We start from the raw sequence: 27,263 nt of genomic DNA on the forward strand, positions 1-27,263 counted from the left end.
GAATACCAGGGCATTCAAATTTAAAAATCATGAAGTACGAATGTTCAGAAAGCCCGGTTGATTCCAGCATAATCCCCTATGCCGTCATAAAGCAATATAACGGTTGCAACAACACATCTCATAAACTAGAACTACCCAAAACGCTGATTCCATAGTCCTTACCTGTATTGATGACCAAGGCAATCGGTACTAGGTTGTGATAATTTTTTTTTGTTACAAAAAAAATAAACTGTGACAGCTGTAAAACACTGTCCGCCATATTGTTTTGTGAGATACACATGCAAATTGTAAACAGTGTCTCGCCGACAGGCTCTCGGGCGTATTTTGAAATTCTGACAAAACCGCTTCTTTACTAAGTTTCAGGGGTAGAATCTGTACTATTTCTGCATTAAACCCACCACATCGGCTGGAAGAAGCTATTCTTAGAGCAGTGCAGAATGCATCAGTGGGAAGATGACGTAATGAGGTGTGAGGTACCAGTGACAAATGGTTTATTCGTTACGTGTATCGTGGGAAAGACTGCCTAAATTGTGGTCCTCCTCCGCGATTGGCTGCTACGTTCAGAAATAGGACACCAAAATGATAAATTTCTGTTATTAATATTAGAAAACTAAACAGTGACATTACCTGTCTTTCATATAAAAGCATCTGTCAATAGCATTAATAGTAATTCCATTATTTCAAAAGTGTTAATTATCAGCAGAACGACAAACAGTTGCTAAATGTAAAAGCAGACGAGGCACTTCGGAGATCTTCGGGCGGGCGAAGTGGTTCGGCAGTAAGATCAGAGCTGGTTCGGCAATCTCGGAAGACAAAGATGTGGTCTACTTTGGTTCGTATCGGTTTAGGAGTTAATTAACAGTCTCTCGTAATTTGGATATGTAACTGAGAATAGTTCGATAGTAATTACGCAAATACGCAGTTTATTATGTTGTTTATTTTATATTAAAGTGTGAAGAACGAAAATTGTTTATGATTCATAAATGGGAATATAATTCTGCAGTTTCTCGTCTTCTGCGAATAAAAAGCGAGTGGCATCCCATACAAACAAACTTATTGAACTGCAGGTTGGTGAACGTTATTCAGAACTTCGCATTCCTCAGCGTCGTGTAAGTAAATAGCCACCTCGTGTGTACTGCAATCTTAGTTCAAATGAGATCAGTGACACGTCATCTGTGGTAACACCGAGGTGGTGTGAAGGGAGGAAATTTTCGAATATCATATACACATAAAATGCTCCCACTAGTGATCTCGATCTCTCTCTCTCTTCCAACTTCCGAAAATCTACTTTCTCCTCATAAAATTTCAGACATTATATGACAGGATTTTTAAAGCCAGCTGATATTACATATTTCCAAGAAAACTTTGTCATTAAAGAAAGCTGTAAAATATTCACAATATTTAACTCTTAGTTATGTAGGCTATTGCTATTCAGTTATACTTAAATATCTATAGCCGCTTACAGAAAAATGAAGCACTCCAGGGATTCAGGGAAGAAAATAATCATAACCTCCGCCCTAAAAATTTATACCGATTACAAAAACGTTGAATAATAGTCGACTTCACTTACGCACAATGACAACACAAACAAAAATCCAAGCACAACAGCACATTGACCAATACGAGTATACATTATCTAAAAAATTGGCCGCTAAATGAGAAAAAGAACAATCGATATACCGGTCGCACCCGACTTACTGATTTCTATAAACTTTGATACTAATATCGACTAAAAATGACTAGTTAACTTCCGAAGACTGGTCAATAAGACAGACTGGGGATTTTCAAAACAAATGTCTTAGATTTGACGATAACTAGTTAAAAATCTGGAAAAATAATGGAATAATCGGGAGGCGGGAGAAAAAGCTTAAAAAGGGAATATCTCACCTTTTGCAGATACGTATTATATGTTTTCTGTTTTATAAATTATGGAGCATTTGCTTTCATATGAAGTACGCAGAAGTGCAGAATAAATTTTAATCTTTTTACCCACCAAGAAAATCACCATAGCACGTGCGCCTGTTCCTAGCCTTTCTAAGATCTGTCGAAAAATAAAAGCATCTTTTCTGCACGTTTGGCGATGACATAGGTTTGTTCAGCGATGTCTAACGAATCCAGTATGTGTGTCCCTTTAACAAAATTCTTGTCCTGTATTTCCGCTCGTGTTGAGAACAATTTCACGGGTCGCTCGTAAATTTTAAGGTTCGCACGCGTCGTTTTAGACTTTTTAAATACAAAACCTTTTTACTACAGAATTATTGTGAAATAATGTCGGCGAGTCCCTGTACAATTTATTGTGATTACCTGACATCGTCAGTTAAGCAGGAGGTGACCATCTACATTTGTTGGTCTAGTATCTTTTTAGGATACTTTATTGCCTAGATCGCAGGTGTTGTTACACATACAACCTGTTCAGCCAGTTCAATGGCCATCTTCAAATTCATAATCACTGAACTTAATCTTAGACAATGTATGTAGTGCTGAGCACATGTTGCGAAAAATGCGAAAAAAGGATAGAATTGCATATGTATGATGATTACACTTCGTTAGATAATAACCATAAGCATGACATGGGAAAGTTTATGTTTCCGTCAGTGGGACAATTCCAACTGGTTCCCAGGTCATGCGAGATGGTGTGTTACATTGTTTATGTGGTTATTATCTAAAAACGTGCAAGATCATCATACATATCGGATACTGCTTCTTTTTTTCATTATGTGAGAGTACTCAGCATCCCATCAATGTCTAATGCGTTGTGAGCTCTGTCATTATGGATCCGAAGAAGTATATTAGAGTCTTATGTACAATCTATGTTGCAAATTATGCTACAGTCTAGGTAAAGAAAATGCATTGACATACATTCTTGATACCAAATGAATCTAATTCGTATAGTTTTAACTGAAACAGTAATGATAGTATGAAAGCATTCCTAATGTAGGTTTTAGTATCCCCGCCAGCGAATATCACGATGGGCGCAGACGAGCTGGCGTGGGTAACACAGCAGGGCAGTGTGGAAACAAGCCATGGAGGGCGCACGCGACACGTTCTACGGGCAGACCCGCTGGCGGAGGTGTTTACCTGCGGGCGGTAGTAGGCTTGAAGCGTGTTGTGGCGTGTGCTTAGCAGTTAGCGGCCTGCGCGCTTCTTCCCGTGCTCGCCCCTACGTGCGTACAGACACACTGCTTCCCGTAAAACGACTCACACGGCGATTTGGTTTCCCTCACACGGGGTTCTGTTCCCTATTATCGAGCCACCGTCGGCCCGTGATGTATCTCCTCGCCTCGCCCGCGTAGTGAATCGGTGCTGTCACGACCGTGCGGATACGACATACGTGTTTTAAGCTTATGCTCTAGCATAACATTTTCATTCGCAAAGATCACGTTTATTTACTTTCGTTTACCTGATATTACCCATCTGGGCACAGCGGTATACAAAACATGTCAGCTATAGCGAATGCCAATGTATGTGCTATTTCTCAGAAATTTTAAATTGCACTGATCCGATCATAACCTTCAATTACACAATGTCTGAGAGTTACAACATTAATAGTAAATGATGTAGAACCACAGAACAGGAAGTGATCCACTCCATTCAAAAGCTCAAAAACAGCAAGGCAGCAGGCAAGGAGCAGATATCAGCAGAGATGTTAAAAGAGGGCGGAAGCAAATTACACAAAGAAATATATAACCTTATCACAATGATCTGGAAAACTGAAACACTCCCTGAAGATAGGAAAACTGCAATAATTTGTACCATACACAAGAAAGGAAACGGAATGGAATGTGGGAATCACAGAGGAATAAGTTTGCTCAACGTAACATACAAAATCCTGCCAATGACCATTCTGGAAAAACTTAAACCGTACGCAGAACACATTATTCAAGATTACTAGGCTGGATTTCTAACAAACCGTTCCACAAATGATAATTTGTTTACTATACGAGAGATCTTTGAGAAATACTGGGAATTTAACAAACACATCCACTGTCTCTTCATTGCCTTCCAGCGAGCCTACGACAACATCCACAGCAGTAACCTCTACAAGACATTACGAGAATTTAGTATACCTAGTAAAATCATTAGGATGATACAACCGTGCAAGGATGGCTCCCAGGTAGCAATGAAGTTCAAAGGATCCATATCCCCCACGTTCCCAATTAAAACAGGCTTACGACAGGGAGATGCTCTTTCATGTGTCCTCTTCAACCTTGCATTAGAGAAAGTTGTTCGGGAGAGTAATTTACATCTTTACAATTTTCACCGATTCGAACACACTGAAGTAAAACTCCTGGCTTATGTAGATGATATAGTGTTGCTGAGTGAAACTGAAGAACTGAAAGACATGTACAGATCTCTCAGGTACAGCGCCAGCAAAATCGGGCTTTTGATTAACCAAGAGAAACCGAATATATGTAAATAGGCAGTCATAAACCCAAATCCTTACTTTGAAATTGACCAACATACTAAATTCATAAAAGTTCCACAGTTTAAATACCTTGCATCACGTTTCAACAGTAAAAATATCATAACAGTGGATATAAATGAAAGAATAGCCTCAGGATCAAGATGTCTGCACTCACTAACCAACCCACTTAAAAGTAAAGCTTTGTCAATCACCACAAAGATGAAGATATACAACACTATCACCTGCCCCATAGTACTGTACGGTTCAGAAAGCTGGACGCTTACAAAGAATGAGAGAGAAAAACTGAATGTTTTCGAAAGAAAAATAATGAGAAAAATTTGGGGACCTGTGCTGGAGAATGGCGTATGGAGAATTCGAAAGAACAATGAAATTTATCAGTTAATGAAGCAACCCACTATAATGCAGAAATTAAAAAGGAGGAGACTACAATGCTCCCAGAATGGAGAACAACAGAATCACCAAAAAAGCATTTGAAGGAACTCTCCTGGCAACAAGACCTTTGGGCCGACCTCGTACAAGGTGGAAAGATGACATAGAGAAGGACATCGCAGCATTAGGAATTTCTGCAGGGTGGAGAGAGGCTGCGAGAGATAGAAGGCAGTGGAGAAGAATTATAGATGTGTGACGATTCACTGGAAGGGTAGAAGTTAGTTTTGTTTCCGTTGTAATACTGCGAACAAGTCAAAACGTTGACAACTGTCCATCGCGAGACTAAATGTCGCCTGTTGGCACTGTGGGAACGTGACACGGTAAGGAAAGTGCACAGGCGGAAAAAGAGACGAAAGGGGAATCATTCTAGCGACGGTAAGTGCCATATGGGGAAGTCCACAGCAATAAGCGACTTTGACAAAGGGGAGATTGGCATGTCTTGGCGCCTGGGAACGAGGATCTCTGAAACGAGGATGCTGGTCAGTTGTTCGCCTCCTACAGTCGTGATCATCTGTGGAGGTGACTGATGGACGATGGGACCACGAACAGGCGACTAGGTGTTGGACGTCCACGCCTCATCACAGAACGTCGAGGCTTGCCCATTCCGTGAGGAATTACACTGATGAGCCAAAAACATTATGATCACCTGCTTAATTGTTTTTTTGCCCGACTTTGGAACGAAATACATAACTGATTCTTCATATCATGGATCAGACAGTTTGTTGGTAGGTTTGTGGAGATGTGTGGCATTAGATGACTACGCACACGTCATATAATTCGCGTAAATAACGCGCCGCTGATTTGTGAAGGCGGTGACAGCGCCCGATAGCAACCCGGGTTCTATAGCAATTATATCAGGCGAACTTGATCACTGAGACATCAACTTGAGTTCCCTATAATGGTTCAAATGGCTCTAAGCATTATGGGACTTAACAGCTGTCATCAGTCCCCTAAAATTAGAACTACTTAAACCTAAGTAACCTAAGGACATCACACACATCCATGCCCGAGGCAGGATTCGAACCTGAGACCGTAGCAGCCGCATCGTTCCGGATTGATGCGCCTAGAACCGCTCGGCCACCGCGTCCGGCTCCCTGTAATGCTCTTCAAACCACTGTAGCACGCTTCTGACTCCGAGACATGGACAATTATATCGCTGAAAGATGACATCACCGTGGAGGATGGCAGCAAGCTTGAAAGCAAGCAGGTGGTTCTCGGCTATCAGCGCGTCTTTGATTACTACCACAGTTCCCATGGAAGCGCAGAATGTCTCCCGCAGCATGACACTGCTCCCACCAGCCTTCGGCCGTGGCGGAATGCGTTTGTGGCGACGACCATCGACTTAATGTAAAAATAAATAAATAAATAAATAAATAAATAAAAGAAAGAAAACGTGATTCACCGGACGAGCTGACGCGTCTCCGTTGATCGACTGTCGAATCCCGATGGTCTTGGGCCTACTGCAATCGTAATCGACGTCGTCGTTTGGTCATCTGACTTCCGCGTTCAACAATTTACGATGAACGGTGTGCTCCGAAACACTTGTGCGGGACGCGTCAGCAGTGCGGTCTTTCGGCAGAGATGCCACACATCACCAATTGTCCTATTTTACACAGCAGACAAGCCTCCAAACCTCAAGTTCTGTGAAGAGTCAAAGGCGTTCTACCATTTAGCGCCAAGTGCTAGTTTCAGAGATGCCACACATCGCCAATTCTCCTATTTTACTCAGCAGACAAGCCTCCAAACCCCAAGTTCTGTGAAGGGTCAAGGGCGTTCTACCATTTAGCGCCAAGTGCTAGTTTCACTGTCTTACTACTGCTTTCCGCAGATGCCCACGACAGTAGCACGCGAACGTTCGACCAGCTTCGCCGTTTTCGAGATACACTTTGTCAAAGTCGCTTATTTCAAAGGATTTTCCCATTTTTAACCGATATCTTCGCTAGGATGATCCTTCGTCTGTGTCTGCTCCGCTTACTTACTTTTGCTACCGCTTAAGGTACCCGCAACGCCACCAGGCGGCAGCCAAGGTCACGGTGCGCAGTGGTCAAGATGTTTTGGCTTATCAGTGTATACACGGGGATCTGTGGCAGGTCTGATGACAGAGTACAATGTTGGCTCAGGACGGACGAGTGTTTTGAACCACACCGTTCAGTGCTCCGCAGCCCCTATATGCTGCTGAACCGACGACATCGTCTATTACGAGTACCTTGTTAGGGAACGGGATGATCATCCAGGCGCACGTGTGTTCGAAACATTCACCGCACTACGGACACACGCCAGTTGCAACAGTACTGTGCAATGGGAACATGCACCTGAGCTCTCACGGGACCTGTGGTAATAATCGAAGGCACAATGAAGCATTGAACTAAGCAAAGATTATTGGGAAGTATCCGCATCCCTTCATGTTTTATGTCTTCCACAACGGCGACGGCGTCTTCGAGCGTGGTAACTCCGTATCACAAGACCAGAATCGTGCAAACAGTGGATTGAGGAGCGTGATAGTGAACTCACGTTAATTTAGTGGCCACCAAATTCGCCTGAGGTCAACCCGATGGAACACATCTGGAACGCCATACGGTGCCAACTCTGCGTCCACATATCACCGGCCCGTGATTCAAGAGAACTGCGTGACCTGTTTGTAGACATTTGGTGCCACACAGGGTATCTACCAAGGCTTACACATAAATAGTTGGAGTGAAAGGAAACGAGATGAGAAAGAAATAAGAAGGAAATAATGTATTCCAGCCGCACAGGACATTGGGGCAATGCAACGGCGAGAGTTGAAAATTTGTACCGGATGGGGACTCGAACTCGAATGGTCCGCTTCTCTAGAACGGTTACCTTAACCGCCTCAGCCATACAGACTCGCTTTCTATCTTACCCAAATTCCCTACTTCCCGCTCGCCACACTGCAACGACCTCCGCCCCTTAACCCCCTGCTAGCAGATTTCTGATACCCGTATGAATTCAGACTTGGGTGTGCATCCTCACTGAAACATTTTCATCAAACATCACTCATATCCATAATTCAATGGGCGCAACGTATGTCTGATGAAAATGTTCCATTGCGGAAGGACAATCAACATTCGAACTACTACGGGAATCAGAACTCTGCGGGGATGAAAGGGCAGGAGTCGTTGCAGTGCGGCAAGCGGGAAGTTGGGAATTTGGATCTGATGGAAAGCGTGTCTGCATGGGTGAGGCGGTTACGGTAACCGTCTCGCCGTTGTATTGCAGCAATGCCGTGTCCAGTTGGAAGTCGTTACTTCCCATCCCATTTCCTTTCCATTCCTCTCGCCCCAACTAGCCTATTCATCTACACTCCTCGAAATTGAAATAAGAACACCGTGAATTCAATATCCCAGGAAGGGGAAACTTTATTGACACATTCCTGGGGTCAGATACATCACATGATCACACTGACAGAACCACAGGCACATAGACACAGGCAACAGAGCATGCACAATGTCGGCACTAGTACAGTGTATATCCACCTTTCGCAGCAATGCCGCCTGCTATTCTCCCATGGAGACGATCGTAGAGATGCTGGATGTAGTCCTGTGGAACGGCTTGCCATGCCATTTCCACCTGGCGCCTCAGTTGGACCAGCGTTCGTGCTGGACGTGCAGACCGCGTGAGACGACGCTTCATCCAGTCCCAAACATGCTCAATGGGGGACAGATCCGGAGATCTTGCTGGCCAGGGTAGTTGACTTACACCTTCTAGAGCACGTTGGGTGGCACGGGATACATGCGGACGTCCATTATCCTGTTGGAGCAGCAAGTTCCCTTGCCGGTCTAGGAATGGTGGAACGATGGGTTCGATGACGGTTTGGATGTACCGTGCACTATTCAGTGTCCCCTCGACGATCACCAGAGGTGTACGGCCAGTGTAGGAGATCGCTCCCCACACCATGATGCCGGGTGTTGGCCCTGTGTGCCTCGGTCGTATGCAGTCCTGATTGTGGCGCACACCTGCACGGCACCAAACACGCATACGACCATCATTGGCACCAAGGCAGAAGCTACTCTCATCGCTGAAGACGACACGTCTCCATTCGTCCCTCCATTCACGCCTGTCGCGACACCACTGGAGGCGGGCTGCACGATGTTGGGGCGTGAGCGGAAGACGGCCTAACGGTGTGCGGGACCGTAGCCCAGCTTCATGGAGACGGTTGCGAATGGTCCTCGCCGATACCCCAGGCGCAACAGTGTCCCTAATTTGCTGGGAAGTGGCGGTGCGGTCCCCTACGGCACTGCGTAGGATCCTACGGTCTTGGCGTGCATCCGTGCGGTCCGGTCCCAGGTCGACGGGCACGTGCACCTTCCGCCGACCACTGGCGACAACATCGATGTACTGTGGAGACCTCACGCCCCGCGTGTTGAGCAATTCGGCGGTACGTCCACCCGGCCTCCCGCATGCCCACTATACGCCCTCGCTCAAAGTCCGTCAACTGCACATACGGTTCACGTCCACGCTGTCGCGGCATCCTACCAGTGTTAAAGACTGCGATGGAGCTCCGTATGCCATGGCAAACTGGCTGACACTGACGGCGGCAGTGCACAAATGCTGCGCAGCTAGCGCCATTCGACGGCCAACACCGCGGTTCCTGGTGTGTCCGCTATGCCGTGCGTGTGATCATTGCTTGTACAGCCCTCTCGCAGTGTCCGGAGCAAGTATGGTGGGTCTGACACACCGGTGTCAATGTGTTCTTTTTTCCATTTCCAGGAGTGTACATGTCCCGCCTGCTTCAACGCGAGTGGTGCCTGGCGGCAACATCGATGTACTGTGGAGACCTCACGCCCCGCGTGTTGAGCAATTCGGCGGTACGTCCACCCGGCCTCCCGCATGCCCACTATACGCCCTCGCTCAAAGTCCGTCAACTGCACATACGGTTCACGTCCACGCTGTCGCGGCATGCTACCAGTGTTAAAGACTGCGATGGAGCTCCGTATGCCATGGCAAACTGGCTGACACTGACGGCGGCGGTGCACAAATGCTGCGCAGCTAGCGCCATTCGACGGCCAACACCGCGGTTCGTGGTGTGTCCGCTGTGCCGTGCGTGTGATCATTGCTTGTACAGCCCTCTCGCAGTGTCCGGAGCAAGTATGGTGGGTCTGACATACCGGTGTCAATGCGTTCTTTTTTCCATTTCCAGGAGTGTACATGTCCCGCCTGCTTCAACGCGAGTGGTGCCTGTTCAGTCGTACATGTCAGACGGAACAGACACCACTCACTTTTACAATACGAAGGACCTGTCGAATCCACGCCACGCAGAATCGCCGCTCTACTGCGTTACACAGGTGGACCAACGCGCTTTCTCGGTGGCTCAGCGGGTTTCAGTTGCAATCCTCCGTGACTTCTTTCTGTCGCTTATCGCTTCTTTCACCGGTGGCAGTTATTTGTGAGGGTGAAGATGCAAAGTTTCACCGTAGGTCGGAGTGCACTTTTATCTGTATCTCCCGTAACATTGACTGGTACGTCAATTCGAAGACCCGAGGAAGGGAAGGACGGCTTCCATTCACAATTTGAGACTACCTCCAGTTTTCTTGGTACCTCACTGTAATGCCTAGTTAGGTAAACTGTACCGTCTTCTTTGTACTCTACAGCCTACAATTACCTGTTATAGGAGCTACGTTCAATAACGTACAACATAAACTGCTAAATAACACTTCGTTGCGCACATATAACGCATTGCTTACTAAGGAAGATACTGTATGGGTAATTACCCCATTCCCGTTAAGGAAAAATACGGACAGCCTGACTATGATAGGAAATTACAATGTGGGCTGTCGAGGGGTACAGAAAACGAAATGCATGATGTATTCGTGACTGGGAAACAGTGGTGCGGTACTTCCGTCGTAGACCTGCAAGACTTGCTGCGCAATTTCTGTGATCCTGGCGCGTTTGCATAAAGGAAGGGGCAGTAACTACTCTTGACATGGTAAAGAAACCACACTAAATTCCCGAGATATTCCACGCTCAAAGTAAAAACTGTTCACTAATATAGTCCCTGCAAATGATCCAATTATTCATCACCAGCAAGGCAGCAGTTAGATTACCCCATATTGCCCAGTGTTGATGTGGACGGTGGGAGTATGTGTGATTTATCTTTGCGTGCTACGTCACTTCGATAACCCTAGTCTTCGTAAAACGTAATCCTTTGAGAAGCTTAGAGCTTATCGCTACTTGCCGTTTTTACTTTGTATGCGTCGGCCGGGATTACTTCAGAAGTTGCACACTTGGGCGTCAAACAACATCTCCATTCACGGAATGGCAGTTACACTAATGGAGGAAAAGAACAGTATAAAGACTTCGGCGCATATTTCTTTCTATCAATGATGCATTGCGTCATGTGTGTATCACATTACGGGAATCTGAGAACAGCTCACTTGCTGTAATGAAGAGGGACGAGAAAATCTCGGGAATAAGTTCGCACTTCGGTTTTCAATATATTGTTTTCATAATATTTTTTCTCCTAAAATAATTATCATTTCAGTATTATAAATAGTGTCATCCACTTGAAACATGAGATATCTACAATATTGGTGCCGTTGTATTCATCTCTTTTACAACTACTATGCTAGGAGCAAAAAGTACTGTAGTTCGTTTGAAAATGCGAAGTTGATACTGATATCTCTTTCATTAATGTAGTTATGAGAAGAGACCGTACGCCAGTTACTGAGGACTTCTTCACAATTCATTTGGTGAAAACAAAATCACGTCTTAAACGATTCAGGGAATATCTGAGGTGACCCTTTAAATCGATGAAGTCGTCAGAAAAGGGGCGTAAAAATGAATTACACATTTATAAACACAATACTATTCGGAGACGATCTATTTATTCTGTGAGGGGCACTCAAATGAAGACAGTTGGAAAAAGATTAAGTACACCGTTTATTATTTGAAAAGTAATCGCCATAACTGTTAACGCGTTTCTCCTGCTATGAGAGAAGACGGTTAATGCCTTGTTGGAGAAATGTTTGCCTGCGGAATAATGATCGTACACTGGCGCGCACCTCTTCGCTTGAGGCAAATAGAAGGCCACGAATTTCTTTCTCCGAGGCTGCAAAGATATGACAATAGCTGGGGAGAGATCGGGACTTTATGGATGATGCGTAAGGGAAACTTCTGCAGCGTAGTAGCAACAACCTTGGCTACATGTAGGCCAAGTGCAGAACAATCGGACTAAAAAGTGTAAAATAATTTCCCCTAGCCCCGCATAGATTACAAACCGTATACAGGTAGTCCTCATAATTTGTGATTTCAATTTTTAATAGCTATGAAAATACTTGTAAGATTTAAAAATGAAAAAAAAGTAAGGCAGATGTTATAGCAAGGAGGTTAACTATTCATGCATCAACTATATACTGGAACGGCCCCTCGTGTATCGTTATAAATCTTACAAGTACTTTCATAGCTATGACAAATTCACAGTCAAAAATTTTCAGAACTATCTGTATGTGGGTAAGGCATCTGTCGAGGGCTTGCCGTGCGACTTCTACGGTCGCAGGTTCGAATCCTGCCTCGGGCATGGATGTGTGTGATGTCCTTAGGTTAGTTAGGTTTAAGTAGTTCTAAGTTCTAGGGGACTAATGACCAGAGCAGTTGAGTCCCATAGTGCTCAGAGCCATTTGAACCATTTTTTTGTCGAGGGCTTGGAGAAATTATTTTCTATTTTTCAGTACAATTTAAAAACGTGGCCACGAGTGGCCTATCGGGATCACCCGACCGCCGTGTCATCCTCAGCGGAGGGTGCGGATAGGAGGAGTGTGTGGTCAGCATACCGTTCTCCCGGTCGTTACGATGGTATTCTTGACCGAAGTCGCTACTATTCGGTCGAGCAGCTCCTCAATTGGCATCACGAGGCTGACTGCAACCCGAAAAATGGCAATAGCGCATGGCGGCCTGGATGGTCACCCATCAAAGTGCCGACCACGCCCAACAGCGCTAAACTTCGGTGATCTCACGGGAACCGGTGTATCCACTGCGGCAAGGCCGTTGCCCACGAAAACGTGGTATATTAAACATTTATTGCCGGCTGTTGTGGCCGAGCGGTTCTAGGCGCTTCAGTTTGGAACCGCGCGACCGCTACGGTCGCAGGTTCTAATCCTGCCTCTGGCATGGATGTGTGTGATGTCCTTAGGTTAGTTAGGTTTAAGTAGTTCTAAGTTCTAGGGGACTGATGACCTCAGAAGTTAAGTCCCATAGTGCTCAGAGCCATTTGAACCATTAAACATTTATTGTTGTTTACATAATTATTTACTACTTTTTAGATTTGTATACCTGAAAATATTCAACTGATTTCAAATATTTTGATGGGAATACAACTGCGATGCGTGGTAAATTTCAGGTTTATTTCGGTTTTTCTTCACCTGTCTCAACCAATAAAATGCTTCCTCCTGTGTACATGACGAAAAGTAGCATGGTGAAAATCAGTGATTCGAGCTTACATTTGCTACTGGACCGAGGGAGGGTAAGGGGGGGGGGGGGGGGGGAAGAGGGAATGGGAGTGGAATACGCCACAAGAAAGCGAGTTCATATTGCATTGTCGTCAACTTCTAAGTAATGTTTAAAATTTCGAAGCTGTGGGTCATCGGAAATTTAGTTTAAAATCACTGTGGCACTTGTACTAGACATACAAGCTCTATCCATCCCCTCTTCCCTTCTCTCTCTGCTCATATGCGCCCACCCGCTCGCACATCGCCTGGAACAAATTCCGATACTACTCGCACAATACACCTGTACTGTCACCGCCAGACACCACACTTGCTAGGTGGTAGCCTTTAAATCGGCCGCGGTCCGGTAGTATACGTTGGAACCGCGTGTCGCCACTATCGGCGATTGCAGACCGAGCGCCGCCACACGGCAGGTCTAGTCTAGAGAGACTCCCTAGCACTCGCCCCAGTTGTACAGCCGACTTTACTACCGACGGTTTAGCAAAAAAATGTTCAAATGAATGTGAAATCTTACGGGGCTTAACTGCGAAGGTCATCAGTCCCTAAGCTTACACACTACTTAACCTAAATTATCCTAAGGACAAACACACACACCCATGCCCGAGGGAGGACTCGAACCTCCGCCGGGACCAGCCTCACAGTCCGTGGCTGCAGCGCCTTAGACCGCTCGGCTAATCCTGCGCGGCGACAGTTTAGCATAACCTTCAGCTACGTCATTTGCTACGACCTAGCAATGCGCCATATGTAGTTACTATGTCTTCTGAACAGATAATATTGTGACTCGTGTACTGTCAGCCGGCCCGTGTGGCCGTGCGGTTCTAGGCGCTTCGTCTGGAACCGCGTGACCGCTACGGTCGCAGGTTCGAATCCTGCCTCGGGCATAGATGTGTGTGATGTCCTTAGGTTGGTTAGGTTTAAGTAGTTCCAAATTCTAGAGGACTGATGACCACAGACGTTAAGTCCCATAGTGCTCAGAGCCATTTGTACCGTCAAGAGCGACGTTCATCATTAATTGATTAAAGTTAAGTATCAAACTAATTACGTCCGCTTACTGAATTCTAATTCCTTGTGATGTTCCAGACCTCATGTCAGTATAGTCCTTCCCTCCTCACGCCAGCCTGCGTGAGCTAAACGCGTGCATTTCGGCCTCCTCTTGTAACGCGGTGTTGGCTCTTCTGCCAACACAACAACACCGATCCTGCGGCCCAGCCACAATACCATGCTTTGCCAATTCTTTTCACCTCTTCCACCACCGAAGCTAGGTGGATCAGACAGACAAGAAAGCGCATTACTATTGCATTGTCACCCAGTTCTGAGCTGCAGGTACAATTTCAAGTCTCTGGCTCACCGGTAAGTTGGTATAGAATCAATTGCAAAATCTGTACAGCGAACAGACAAGAAAGCGAACTAACAGAAGCGTGATAAAATAAACAACGCATTGTGGCACCACTGACAGCGCGGGCTCCGTGCCACGTGCTGCATGGATAAGCCGGCTGTACAGAAAACGAGCTCAGAGCCTGTGAGCTCCACGCTGCGGTGCGGCTGTTTGCTCGGCTCGGCTCGGCGAAGGGAAGCGTGCGGCGGGAAGCGTGCAGGGCGGTCAATACGGAGCCGCGCACAGCCGCTCTCGGGCGCCTACACGTGCACACGCCTGCCGTCGCCGACCGCCTCTAACCGCTCGCCTCCCGTTACCGCGCTCTGCAGCTCGCCTGCTCCACGGACACCGCGCCACCACGTTGTAATCGGGGTGCTGTTGGTTTAACTCCTTACGTCAGCGTTTACTGAGGGATCGATAAGAGTACCTCATCAAAACAACACGCGGTTCACCGGAGCCGCTAGTATATTATCTACAAGGTGAAAAGTACAAGGGTTGTTTTTTAAGTAAGGGCCGTTTTATTTTTAAAAAAAGATACAAATACTTTTGTAAAAAAAACTTTTATTTTCTGATTCTACACAATTTTACCTATTTTTCTACATAGTTGCCTTGTTTATTTAAGCACTTCTCATACCGTACAACTAAGTTTTTAATTCCCTCTTCAAAGAATTCGGCCGCCTGCTGCGACAGCCAAGAGTTCACGGCCGCTTTCACTTCATCGTCGTCATTGAAGCGCTGCCCGCCAAGATGGTGTTTCAGGTACCAGAAAAGGTGAAAATCGCTAGGAGCAAGATCGGGGCTGTATGGTGCTTGGTCCAAAACTTCCCAGCCAAAAGAATCAACCAAACCCCGAGTCTTTTGAGAGGTGTAAGCCCTGGCGTTATCGTGCAGAAGCAAAACTCCTTTTGTCAGCATGCCGCACCTTTTGTTTTGAATTGCTCTGCGGATCTTCTTTAGAGTTGCACAGTAGGCATCTGAGTTGATTGTCGTTCCTTGTGGCATAAAGTCCACTAGCTAAACACCGCGCCGGTCACAGAACACAGTTGCCATAATCTTGCACTTTGACAGCATCTGTCAAATCATCTCCAGTGACAATTTGACTCAACATGTCACCCCCTTCTTCCTCGTAATGAATCAAAAAGTCCAATGAAGTGGCAAATCTCTTCCCTTTGCGGTCCTCTGTGAGGAGTCTGGGTACCCACCGAGAACACAGTTTCTTAAAGTTTGGGTTTTCAGACGCAATTCTGTACAAAAACCGATCTTGAAACTTGTGGAAATTCCAAAGAAAGAGTGGAAATTTTGAATCTTCTGTCCTCACGCATCTTTGTTTCGACTGCAGCCACCAAATCATCAGTGCACCCAGAGAGCCGGCCTCAGCGTTCTTAGTCATGGACGTTTTGAAGGCCATTTTTAAACTCTCTAACCCATTGACGCACTTTACTTTCACTCATTGCATTCAAGCCATAAACTTCTGACCGAGCGAGATGGCGCAGTGGTTAGCACACTGGACTCGCATTCGGGAGGACGACGGTTCAATCCCGTCTCCAGCCATCCTGATTTAGGTTTTCCGTGATTCCCTAAATCGTTTCAGGCAAATGCCGGGATGGTTCCTTTGAAAGGGCATGGCCGATTTCCTTCCCCATCCTTCCCTAACCCGAGCTTGTGCTCCGTCTCTAATGACCTCGTTGTCGACGGAACGTTAAACTACACTAACCTAACCATAAACTTCTGTTAACTGACAATGAATTTCTGCAGCTGATAGGCTTCTCGCGCTCAAAAAATGTATCACTGACCGTTTCTCACACGCGGTGGGCGATTTAATAATCGTAAACATTATAAGAAGCACAGCGATGCGTACACGTCAGCTACAGAGCTGCAACTTGCATCAGTGTGAACGGGAAGGATGCCAGAAGTGGCGCGGTGGCTTGTTGCGGCGTCCGCGCGAACTACGGGACTATATGCGCGAACGGCCCTTACCTAAAAAACAACCCTCGTATTTAGACCGACAGACTCTGGAAGGTTGTAGGGGGCATCAAAACAAATATTTTTCCCTAGTGTCAATTTTTCCTATGAGGATTCTTTAAACCGGTGGAGGCCATATTACGCTCTTACAGGCCGTATTACGATCGTCAGTTGTTTGACGGCGTATTACGCTCTTCAGTTGTAGGCAACTGCTGTCCACCAGTGTAGTTGTGCACTGTCTCTGTTTACTAACGGACGAGCTGCACAGCGGGTTTATCAACAACAATATCCTAATCGCCGTATCCCGCATCATACAACCTTTGCTGCTGTGTACCAACGTCTGCGTGAGACCGGGTCATTTAGCAGGTTACCTGGACAGGGACGCCGACGCACGCTAAGAAAGCTGCAAGTTGAGGAAGCTGTCTTGCAGCATGTGGCGCGGGATCCTTCAATCAGCACTCGTGCAATTGCACGTAACATGGGGACGAATCAGAATGTAAGAACAGTCCTTCGGAAGCAGTTGTTACGTCCATTTTACTTACAGTGTGTCCACAACCTGGAACCAGTTGGTTATCCACCCAGAGCACAGTTTTCGCAGTGGTACATTGAACAGTGTTAAATGCATTCTACATTTCCATCCTCTGTGCTGTTTACCGATGAAGCAACGTTCGGGCGTGGTAGAATCTTCAGTATGCACAATTCACGTGTTTGGAGTTAAGATAACCCACATGCCACAGTTAATAGCGCACATCAAGTGCGGTTTTCCGTTAATATGTGGGTCGGTTTTATTGGGGACTGTTTAATTGGGCCGTATGTGCTACCTAGAGCATTAAATGGCAGGCACTACTACAGTTTTCACGACGGAGCATTACCAGAATTGTTGGAAGACGTCCCGCTCCCTACAAGACAACGCATGTGGTTCCAACATGACGGGGCGCCGGCACATTTCAGTCGTCGTATGCGTCGATTCCTAGACCGACAGATCCCAGAAACGTGGATTGGCAGAGGTGGTCCCGTACCATGGCCTGCTCGATCCCCAGATATGAGCCCTCTGGACTTTTCTGTGTGGAGAGAGATGCGCAGCCTTGTTTACGCAACTCCTGTTGCATCAGAAGAGGATCTGGTTGCCCGGATAGTAGCAGCAGCAGCAGGAACAATTCAGGATACTCCTGCGGTTTTTGCCCATGTCAGACAGAACATGATCCGACGGTGTAACCTTTGTTTACGTGTCAATGTAGGTATTTTTGAAAATCTACTGTAATTGAAATTTGGTTGTGTTAATGTGTTGTCTCTTGGTCACAAAAAAATGGAAAAGTGTTTGTTGGTTTATTTAATTCGCCGCCAGAGAAATCTTCCTCTACCGGTTTAAATACTCCTCGTAGGAAAAATGACATTAGGGGAAAATATTTGTTTTGGTGTGCCCTACAACCTCCCAGAGTTTGTCGGTTTAAACACTTTTCACCCTATATACTCTGCAAGTCATCTTACGAGATGTGTGAGAAAAGTAATGAAACTGCTTTTCAACCTACCACAATTAAAAAAAACAACAACATTGTTTCCTTCAAAGCAGTTCCGTTCGGCGGCTATACACCGCCTGACTCGTCGTTCCTGGTCTTGGTACCAGCGCTGAAAGGCTCGTAGGACCTTGAACATGTCGGTCACATTCGTTTGAATTGCCTTCAGAATGAATTCATGACGCCCTTGAACTTCGTTTTTCAATTTCGTGAAAAAAAGTAACTAGGACTCAGATCAGGTGAACAGGCGGGCTGTGCAACAACAGGGATGTCTTTTGAGGTCAAAAATTTCGTGATTGAAGCGCCCGTGTGACATGGGGCGTTGTTATGGTGCAGGATCCACTTGTCTGTAATGTCTGGGCTAACTCGATTCCTCTGTTCCTGGATCTTTAAAGGACACTTTGTAAAACGCTTGTTTGACGATTTGTCCCGAAGAGACAAGTTCTACCCCTATTGTAAAGAAAATCATTGTTGTGATCTTCGATTTAGCCATTACATATTTTTTTCGGTCGAGGTGATGTCTCACTGTGCCATTCCCTACTTTGCTGCTTAGTCTCAGGATCTTATCCAAAAATCCATGATCTGTCACCTATGATCACGTAACTGAACCATTCGTGGTCGTTGGCAATCCTCTCAAGAAGTTCAAAGGGACGCGTTTCCTCCACTGTACTGCTCAGTTGTGAGGTTTTTAGGCACCATTTTTGCACAAACCTTGCGCGTGTGCATAATTTCAATCAAAACATGCTGTACGGTGAAAGTGTTTAACAGGTCACTCATCATCCTTATTGTTAAACGTCGGTCTGATTTCACAAGCGCACGCACACGTTTTCGTCACTTTTTGAAGTTGAAGGTCTCCCTGAGCGAAGTTCATCTTCAATGTGTTCTGGGCCTTTCAAAAATGATTTGTGCAGGCGAAAGACTTGTTTTCTTGATAAGGAATGTACCCCATAGACCTCGTGCAGCTTGTCAATGGTCACATTCTCGGAATCCCTAAGTTTAACACAAAACTTGATGGCATACCGTTGCTCTAAATTCAGCTTTACCATTGTCCTAACATACAACAAAAGCACAAACAGCGTCGATGGTGCTGTCAAGAAACACGTGGTGGCTGAGCGGAACAAACTCGCACTGAACTTCTGGAAGGGACGAACACACTGGTCTACACAAGTAGAGCAACACAAAAAAAATGGTTCAAATGTCTCTGAGCACTAAGGGACTTAACATCTGAGGTCATCAATCCCCTAGAACTACTTAAACCTAACGAGCCTAAGGACATCACACACATCCATGCCCAAGGCAGGATTCAAACCTGCGACCGTAGCGATCGCGCGGTTCCAGGCTGAAGCGCCTAGAACCGCTAGGCCACTCCGGCCGGCCAGAGCAACACAGCGTTGGCAGGTTGCACGCAGTGTTGTCAGTCTCATTACTGACTCGTACACTGTGCAGTGGACTGTACTTCTGGCCCCTTTCCCTGTTCCACTTGCGTGACGCACGACGCCTCTTTTGCAGCGTCTACCATTGGGATTTGTTGAGCAACTCCGTAGAGCTCTCGCGCTGACTAAACGATCCCATGATGGGTCGCACCGCTCTCCAATATTTCATACTCTTCTATTGTACCAAGCTGGTACGAGTCCCAGACGGTTGAACAAGTGCTTTGCAAGCTACTTCTTTTGTGGAAGAATTACATGCCCATCAGTCTTCCTATAAAACCGAGCGAGGTGTCGCAGTGGTTAGCACACTGCACTCGCATGTGGCAGGATGGCGGCTTAAACCCGCTTCCGGCCATCCTGATTTAGATTTGCTTCAGGAAAATGCTGGGATGGTTCCTCTGAAAGGACAAGGCCGATTTCCCTCTCCATCCTTCCACAATTCGAGCTTGAGCTCAATCTCCAATGATCTCGTTGTCGACGGAACGCTAGACACTAGTCTCCTCCTCCTATGAATCTCAGCCTCGCATCTGCTCTTCCTATCATTTGATTTAAGTGGTCATTCCACTTAAGGTCGCTCCGCATGATTACTCCTTGGTGTTTTACGGTATTTACTGTTCAAGTAATTTGTCACCAATAGAACAGTTGTACAGTAGTGGATTTCTTCGTCTATACGCAATAAGTCACTTCTTTTTACGTTCAGGATCAACTGCCAGATCCTACAGCAACCATTAATCCCCTAAAGGTCTTCCTGCAGTTTGCTACAGTCTTCTTATACACAACCACATCACCTGCGAGGAGTCTTACGGAGCTTACGACATTATCCACTATATCATTTACAGATATGGTAAACAGTAAAGATTCTTTCACACTTTCTTGAGGTTCATCTGAAATTACCTTTGCAGCTGTCGATTTTGTTCCGTTAAAACCGACATGTTGAGTTCTTTCTGAAGTCCTGAACCCAGTCACAAACCTGGACCGATACTCAGCAATTTTAAATGGTTGTCACAAACTGACAAACGCTTTTCTGAATCAAAAAATTATAAAGCTTTTTTGCGGGACATGGTCGTGAACCAGATCAAGTTATTTACTTTGTTAGTTAGTCAGTTACATAGATCATCTAAACGGTTTCTTTGTCGAAATGATGAACGAATCAGTTTACAGGACCTGTATACATAATTAGTGCTGACCTTAATGAACATATCATTTTATGCCCACTCATGCAGCTACACTTAAAAATATGTTGTTTTTTTTTACTGGTTACCAGTTTTTAAGCAGAAATTCTTCAATGGAACAGAAGGAGTTATCCAGGAGAAATGATTTTAAATTAGATTTCAAACTTGCTTCGCTATCTGTCAGACATTTTGCGTTGCTGGGAAAAAGATAACAATTTTTTATTACTGCACGTTGAACCCCTCTCTGAGCCACTGACAATATGGAATCCGGCTACCAAATTGACGATCAAGTGTGGTTTCATGCTGTTTCCGACATCTGGTAAGAATGATGTCTGGTACACTATCTTCATCCTAGCATTAAAACACGAATAATTTAAGTGCGGAAATACAGTGAACAAAACTCACTATTATCAGATAGAGGTACAAGGCATACACTCTAATCTACGGATAAAATAACAGGGTCGCCAGAGGAACTGCGTTTCACCACGCAAATGAGAAGCCTACATAATCCGTGAATGGTATAAGATGGGTTGATACTTGTACAATATGACCCCTCTAATACACATCATATGGTGGCTTATACAGTTCAGATACAGCTCTACATGTAAACAAATTTGAGAGCAATACCAGCAACAGAGGATTTTTTTTTTTTGTGTGTGTGTGTGTGTGTGTGTGGGGGGGGGGGGGGGGGATGCAAATTAATCAGGCTGTCGCTCTTAAGGTGAGAACCTGTTTTTTTAACAACCCGTGATACTGACAGATTACAACAGTAAAATGCAAATGATTTGATTCATCTCAATCTAATTACTACAATAGAAAAGTTTGATCTAAGAACATTTTTAAAGAATAAAGTTGTCCACATTTCCAATTACATTTCGAATATCTAGAAAAGGTGAATATAACGTTTGTGAATACTTAAACTGGTATATTTTGTAAATACAGCTGTGAAACAAGTTCACTGCAATAACGAAGGCTGTCGGTCTTCACCATAAAAGATATTCTAGACTATATGTAAGCAGTGCCGACTGGACACTGTTGGTTTCCAGAGATACTAGGGTTGAAATTCACTCACGAGGAAAATACAGACACTTCTGTAATCCCTATGAAAGCAACTGAACTGCAACGTGTATCGATAGCCAACGCACTGAGACATTTCCCAATCAGCAAATAACGGTGTTTTTCCACATCAGCCTGCGTCAGTGACGACAAGGGGACGATTCTGAACTGTGCCACAGAGAGCATCGTTATGGGATGACTGTGTGCAGCAACAATACGTCTTCCTGTCTTTATTGCCATTTCGTTCAAAAAAATGTCGCTTCTGTGGAGTTGGATTACCTGATATCAACGTTCCTGTCCAGGTCGATGCAGTACGACTGAATTTCTTTTCGCGAAGATATCACACAATTTGCACTTCTTCGTATGTATTAGGTACACGGTCATACCTGAAACTTACGTGCAAGCTCCACTGGCGCTCTGTTCGCTATCATGAACCCTCGTCGAACTCTGCCAGGTCCTCAATAGCATGGGCTGCGAAGCGCTCGCCGCAAGCCCACACGCAGCGTTCGGGAATTCTGCTGGCCTCGTTCCATGTCTGCTGCAACTGACAGTCACTAGGCTCGCGTGCGGAATCGTCTCCGCTCTCTCCCTCTATACTGCCACACTGCGTCTCTCGCGCTCTGTCAGCTGTGTAACTGCAGATAGGAATCGGAAATTCTTCCGCTCAAGAGTCTCGAGGCAACTAATCCAGAATTTCATAAGGTACCTCCAGGGACAGGGAAGGGGTGGGTGTGCCAATCACAGTATACTGTTAGACCAAGCACACGCAGGATAATGAAGGGCAGCGCGTGTTTCTGTCACACAGATTCTGTACAGGAGCGTGAGTTGCGACGCACGGCAGAACAGCACAGTACCTGACATGCGCCACATATTGTTCGATGCACAGTTTACTGCGCGCGCGTTAAAGTTTCGAAAACTGAAGACCCTCTCCTGGCCATTTAGAGTCATCTAGCATCTCGGTTTTACGCATAGGTGGTTTAAAGGACCACGAGAAACAAGCAGCCGCTTGGGCCGCCGAGTTGAGGAGGAGCCGTACTTTAGGTTAGGTTAGTCCCCAACCAACGGACATATAACCACCAACAGTGTCATACGGCCTAACGTTATGAGAAACTACGGAGTGATTTTTTTTTTTTTTTTAACATTGGAAACTAACGCACAATCAAGTGATCAGGTACTAAAAGTAATCCCTCTTCTTCACTTTCTGATCAAATTCTAGCGACGTAATTTCCTTCCAGTATCACTTTTCAAGTTACCTACTACAATCGCTCTATCCGGTGACAGTGAGGATTACGAAGTCACAGTCGGCACAATTTCATACTCTGATCTACAGGTGCGGTGCAATAATTCTCGGGTAGTCACACACTTAATCAGGGTTTTATGGATTCAAGACTGTTGGTGGCGCAGTGGCTACGGCATTAAACACCAGGATGAATTTTGAACATCATTAAATTTGGAGGAACTAGAGGTTCAATAGCCGCCCAGTCAGCTGAATTTAAGTTACAAGTAGCTCCCTTAGACGACATCAAGCAAATACTGGGATGGTGTTTTGAAAAAGTAAAACGTCGGCGTCGATTTCCTGCTCAACGCACTATCGTGCTGTACTCAACAACCTTAAAACGTCGTCGGGACGTTGAACTCTCTCTCCATTCCCCTCTTGGCTTGTATATGGAGTGTTCCCTCAGCAGTGGCAGTTAACAGGGAACCTTTTCGATCCGGTCTGTGTCAATGAGCATCAATAATTCTAGCGCCATTTGCGATCCAAAGTTGTATTTGTTATACCAATATCTTGAAACTATCAAGGCACTGAGAAGCATACACAAAAACTGTGGCGCTGCTCTTAACAACTGTAAGCGCGCACGAAGAGTCATATAACTAAGCGGTTACGCACCTGCTGAAAATCATCCAACACTGCACGATTTTTGGGACACCCTACTATAATCTGCGATAAAGCAAACATTTTACGTGAAAACTATTGCCTGCCGAAGACAAAGTACATCGAGTGACAGTTCGCATTTGTGATGTTAATTCTGTTTCTTCGCTGCCGGGGGTCGGCGGGTGAGGGTGGACATAAACTCAAACTTAGATCGAAAGGTTGCGAGAATTTTGATCATGGTCGCCAAACCGTTGGTTCACACGATAATTAACGTATGATCTCAGTGTATATGACTAGTATTTGTGTGTTAGTGTCATAGTTACAACTCACTAATCTAATCGTTACGCTATCGCGTTGGCTTTCGCCAGTCAAAGAAATCCTTGTAACACATAGCTCATACAGCCTTTTAAGCTAGATGGTAACAGAATAGCTCAGAATACGAATCCTAGTGCAACTTTTACATAGCCTACGTTTTGTCAAACGTTAACATCCGCTTTCAATAAAAAAAAGAGGGGAAAAAAATCTGTGCACAATTAAGTTTAAGATTACGAACTTTCATATTGGGAAAGAGTGTCTGAATCACCTTCTGAGGACTGAGCTCTCTTGTGAGATTTTATTGTTACTACTTTGCCTGTCGTCCCCTTTAGCCTGACATACAAAGCAACATCACAAATTTGGAAGACCCGATCAACTTACGACCTTGACACTGACCGTGGTACATTACATGTACGAAACAGCACCACCAGATGGAAGGTGCAGCCACCGGTCGTATATGAATTCACAAATGGATGGATAAAAACAGCGAAGATTATAATCGCTGGTAGGTTGCCAGCAGCACACTTGGAAACTGGCCGTACGTTTATCACGGTGAGGTCCTGTCATATTACTTACTGTCCGTTGACTATTTTATGGGTACGAAAAGTGATAATAGATATGCCTACTTTAGGGTGAGTAGACTCTAACGCACGTGGACCAGAGATTATCTTATCGTTAAATCGTTATTTGGCTCAACATATAAGCCCTTCACCTCGAGAGTGCGAGAAAGTGACATTTTCACGTCAGCAACAATCAATTTGATCAAATTACGAGGAAGATTTTGAAATGGAAGCAATAATTATGGCAAAATATGGACTAAACACGCATCCAGCTGCAGGTAGTGACGGATTAACACTAGCAGACGATCGTGCACACAAAGGAGGGTAAATAGTAATTACATTACTGACTTTTCGAAAACGCTGCCGCCTCTTGCTGTATTTCTGTGGTTGCTTATGTCATTCTACAGTGACTAGCTGCAGGTTGATGTACATTTCTTTCTGTCCAAGTGCAATTTAAAAACACACTATTTTCATAAGACAACCTCAGACAGATGGAACATTTGTTGTTCCCCTGATGAGACGATACTAAAATAAAATTCACACATAGTATTCAACATAAGATTCAAATTACTCCTATTATTTTTGAAAACTGTTTGCAAGTCTGGATGGCAGGTATTTATTTTTATGGGTTCAAACTGGCATCGACTGTTCTCTCCTGCACGAACAATACTATACACATAAACATTTACCCTTAATGCATAACAAGAATGTTATTACAGCTTCATAATGAATTTCCTTCTACATTTAATTATATTTCCGCTGCAATACTCCCCCATTACTTCCTGCATATTACTATTTCTATGTATCACTTGACATCCAAAGGAATAAATATAGTTTAAGGATAGTTTCTGTCCCTGAAGCGACAAACAGAGTTACACATTTAATCTCTAACGAAAAAGATTCTTCTCTGTTCTAAAGAGAAATTACACTGAAATTGTCTTTGAGTTGTGAACCATATGATGCCTTATCTCGGTTTCTAGCTTAAGAAGACATAAAAATCTAAAATGAATTGAACTGAAATAAATAACTTAATTAACAAATAAATTGTTAGCAGTCACTTGTGTTTTGTAATCTGATTACAATAATTTTGATCTGAAAACTTACGAATGTATGCCCTAAACAGTATGTATGACAAAGAAAAAAATGTTACCTTGTTATGTGTGTCAGTACATTTATTTGTGATGGCTAAAAAATGTGTATGCTTGAAGTCAACAAAAAAAAAAGAGTTGTGAACATCTCTGTAACACGTTTCATGTCACTCCAGCGACGGTGATGCTCAATTTATCTTTTATTTGCATTAAATTAGATTAAACAGTTCATTTAGCATTAAGTAACGCCTACTGCTCTCTAGTACCAACAAACAATATTATGAAACTCGCCACACAAACAAGAAAATTGTGCATCAAAGCACTATTCCGTGGTCTTTAAATGTATTTACAACAATTACAATGTGTATACTAGCAACATGTAAGGGGAACTTACCTTGTGTGCGTACATCCACTGGAAAACCGCTGCAGATGTGCAGAAGATAGAACGCCAGATACACATACAATATACGCGGAGTTTTCACCATGGTGTTAGACATTATGCCTTTTCTTCCGAAATTCTCATTACTTCAACTGACCTAAGCAAAAATAAAAACGAGCAACCCGTACACCACTACATGTAACTGGTATGCATTGTGGCAAAGCACACTTGAATCGCATTGCCGATGAGGAAACGCTCGATTTACACAACACTATTCATTCGGAAAGATCCGTATAAACACAAGGCTAGTGTTTCTGTGAACCACTTCTCTCGACATTCATTGTGAAGTAAATCCAGCCGCGAAGTCATACGTCAAACACTCAAACATTACCACTCTCCAGCTCTTCGTACACTGACTGTAGCGTTGATACGCTATCGATAAACAGGTATCGGAACTTAACTATCGATACATAAGTCGACGGCCGGCGTGGGCGACTATCGACTGCGCTGTATTAACTTAAAGTGCGAGGTATTGATATTTTTGTTTCACTATTTTTGCCTCGTTGTCTTTCACTTCAGACTGTTATACGAGATTGTACATCGCTACGGAAGTGAGACGAATGGATGATAAAATTGCTGGCTAAGACTGTTGTGATGGAAACTTCTCTATAAACTTGTTAAGTGCATGACTTTCAAACAGATGAGATTTTCATATGAGCAAATGAAATAATTGTAGGTTATATTATTTTAAACAGCACGAAATTCAGTTGAACACGATACAGTAAGAAAGCTTAGTGCAGTTAACTTAATTATCTTTACATCATTACATGTAAGGAGGTAAGACTGAAATAACTACAAAATGTTTAAGGGCTCTTTTTTAGCTCTACGTCACTTTGACATTAGACGAATACTTGTACTCCCCTTCGCCACATCACCAAAAGAACAAACTTATTTGTAAGTTTGTTTTAATCTTCAATATTTGTATGTGTTTGACATCGAACTATTCATATATTGTGGAAATCCCCTGACGTCAACACATCTGTAACTTGATTTACATGTGGAATACATTTGCCCGTTCAAACTTTCCTTTCAACTACATTTTTCTGAGCCAGATCAGTTACTCGTCGATATGCTCGCATATCTTGCAAACTAATCTTTTTACACTTTTAATAGTCTTCCTTAAAGTATTGTTTATATCAGTTAAACGTGTTTCGTTTTTATATAC

General features: G+C 44.5%; 1 protein-coding gene across 11 annotated transcripts in view; it reads right to left on the reverse strand.

Annotated features, from left to right (window-relative positions):
- Nucleotides 1-26,486, reverse strand: part of LOC126334745 (uncharacterized) — a 636,264-nt gene extending 609,778 nt beyond the window's left edge. For 7 of the 11 annotated variants that reach the window (XM_049997299.1, XM_049997301.1, XM_049997306.1 and 4 more), the window contains exon 1: nucleotides 26,054-26,440. In XM_049997299.1, the coding sequence (XP_049853256.1) occupies nucleotides 26,054-26,156 (103 nt within the window). In that variant the 5' untranslated portion in view covers nucleotides 26,157-26,440. Of the gene's footprint in view, nucleotides 1-26,053 lie in introns of all 11 variants that reach the window. The other 4 variants (XM_049997303.1, XM_049997294.1, XM_049997304.1 and 1 more) reach the window with 4 other exon arrangements.
- Between the last annotated feature and the right edge of the window lie 777 nt (nucleotides 26,487-27,263).

Source organism: Schistocerca gregaria, chromosome 2 (genome assembly GCF_023897955.1).
Source record: "Schistocerca gregaria isolate iqSchGreg1 chromosome 2, iqSchGreg1.2, whole genome shotgun sequence".
Classification (NCBI taxonomy): Eukaryota; Metazoa; Arthropoda; class Insecta; order Orthoptera; family Acrididae; genus Schistocerca; species Schistocerca gregaria.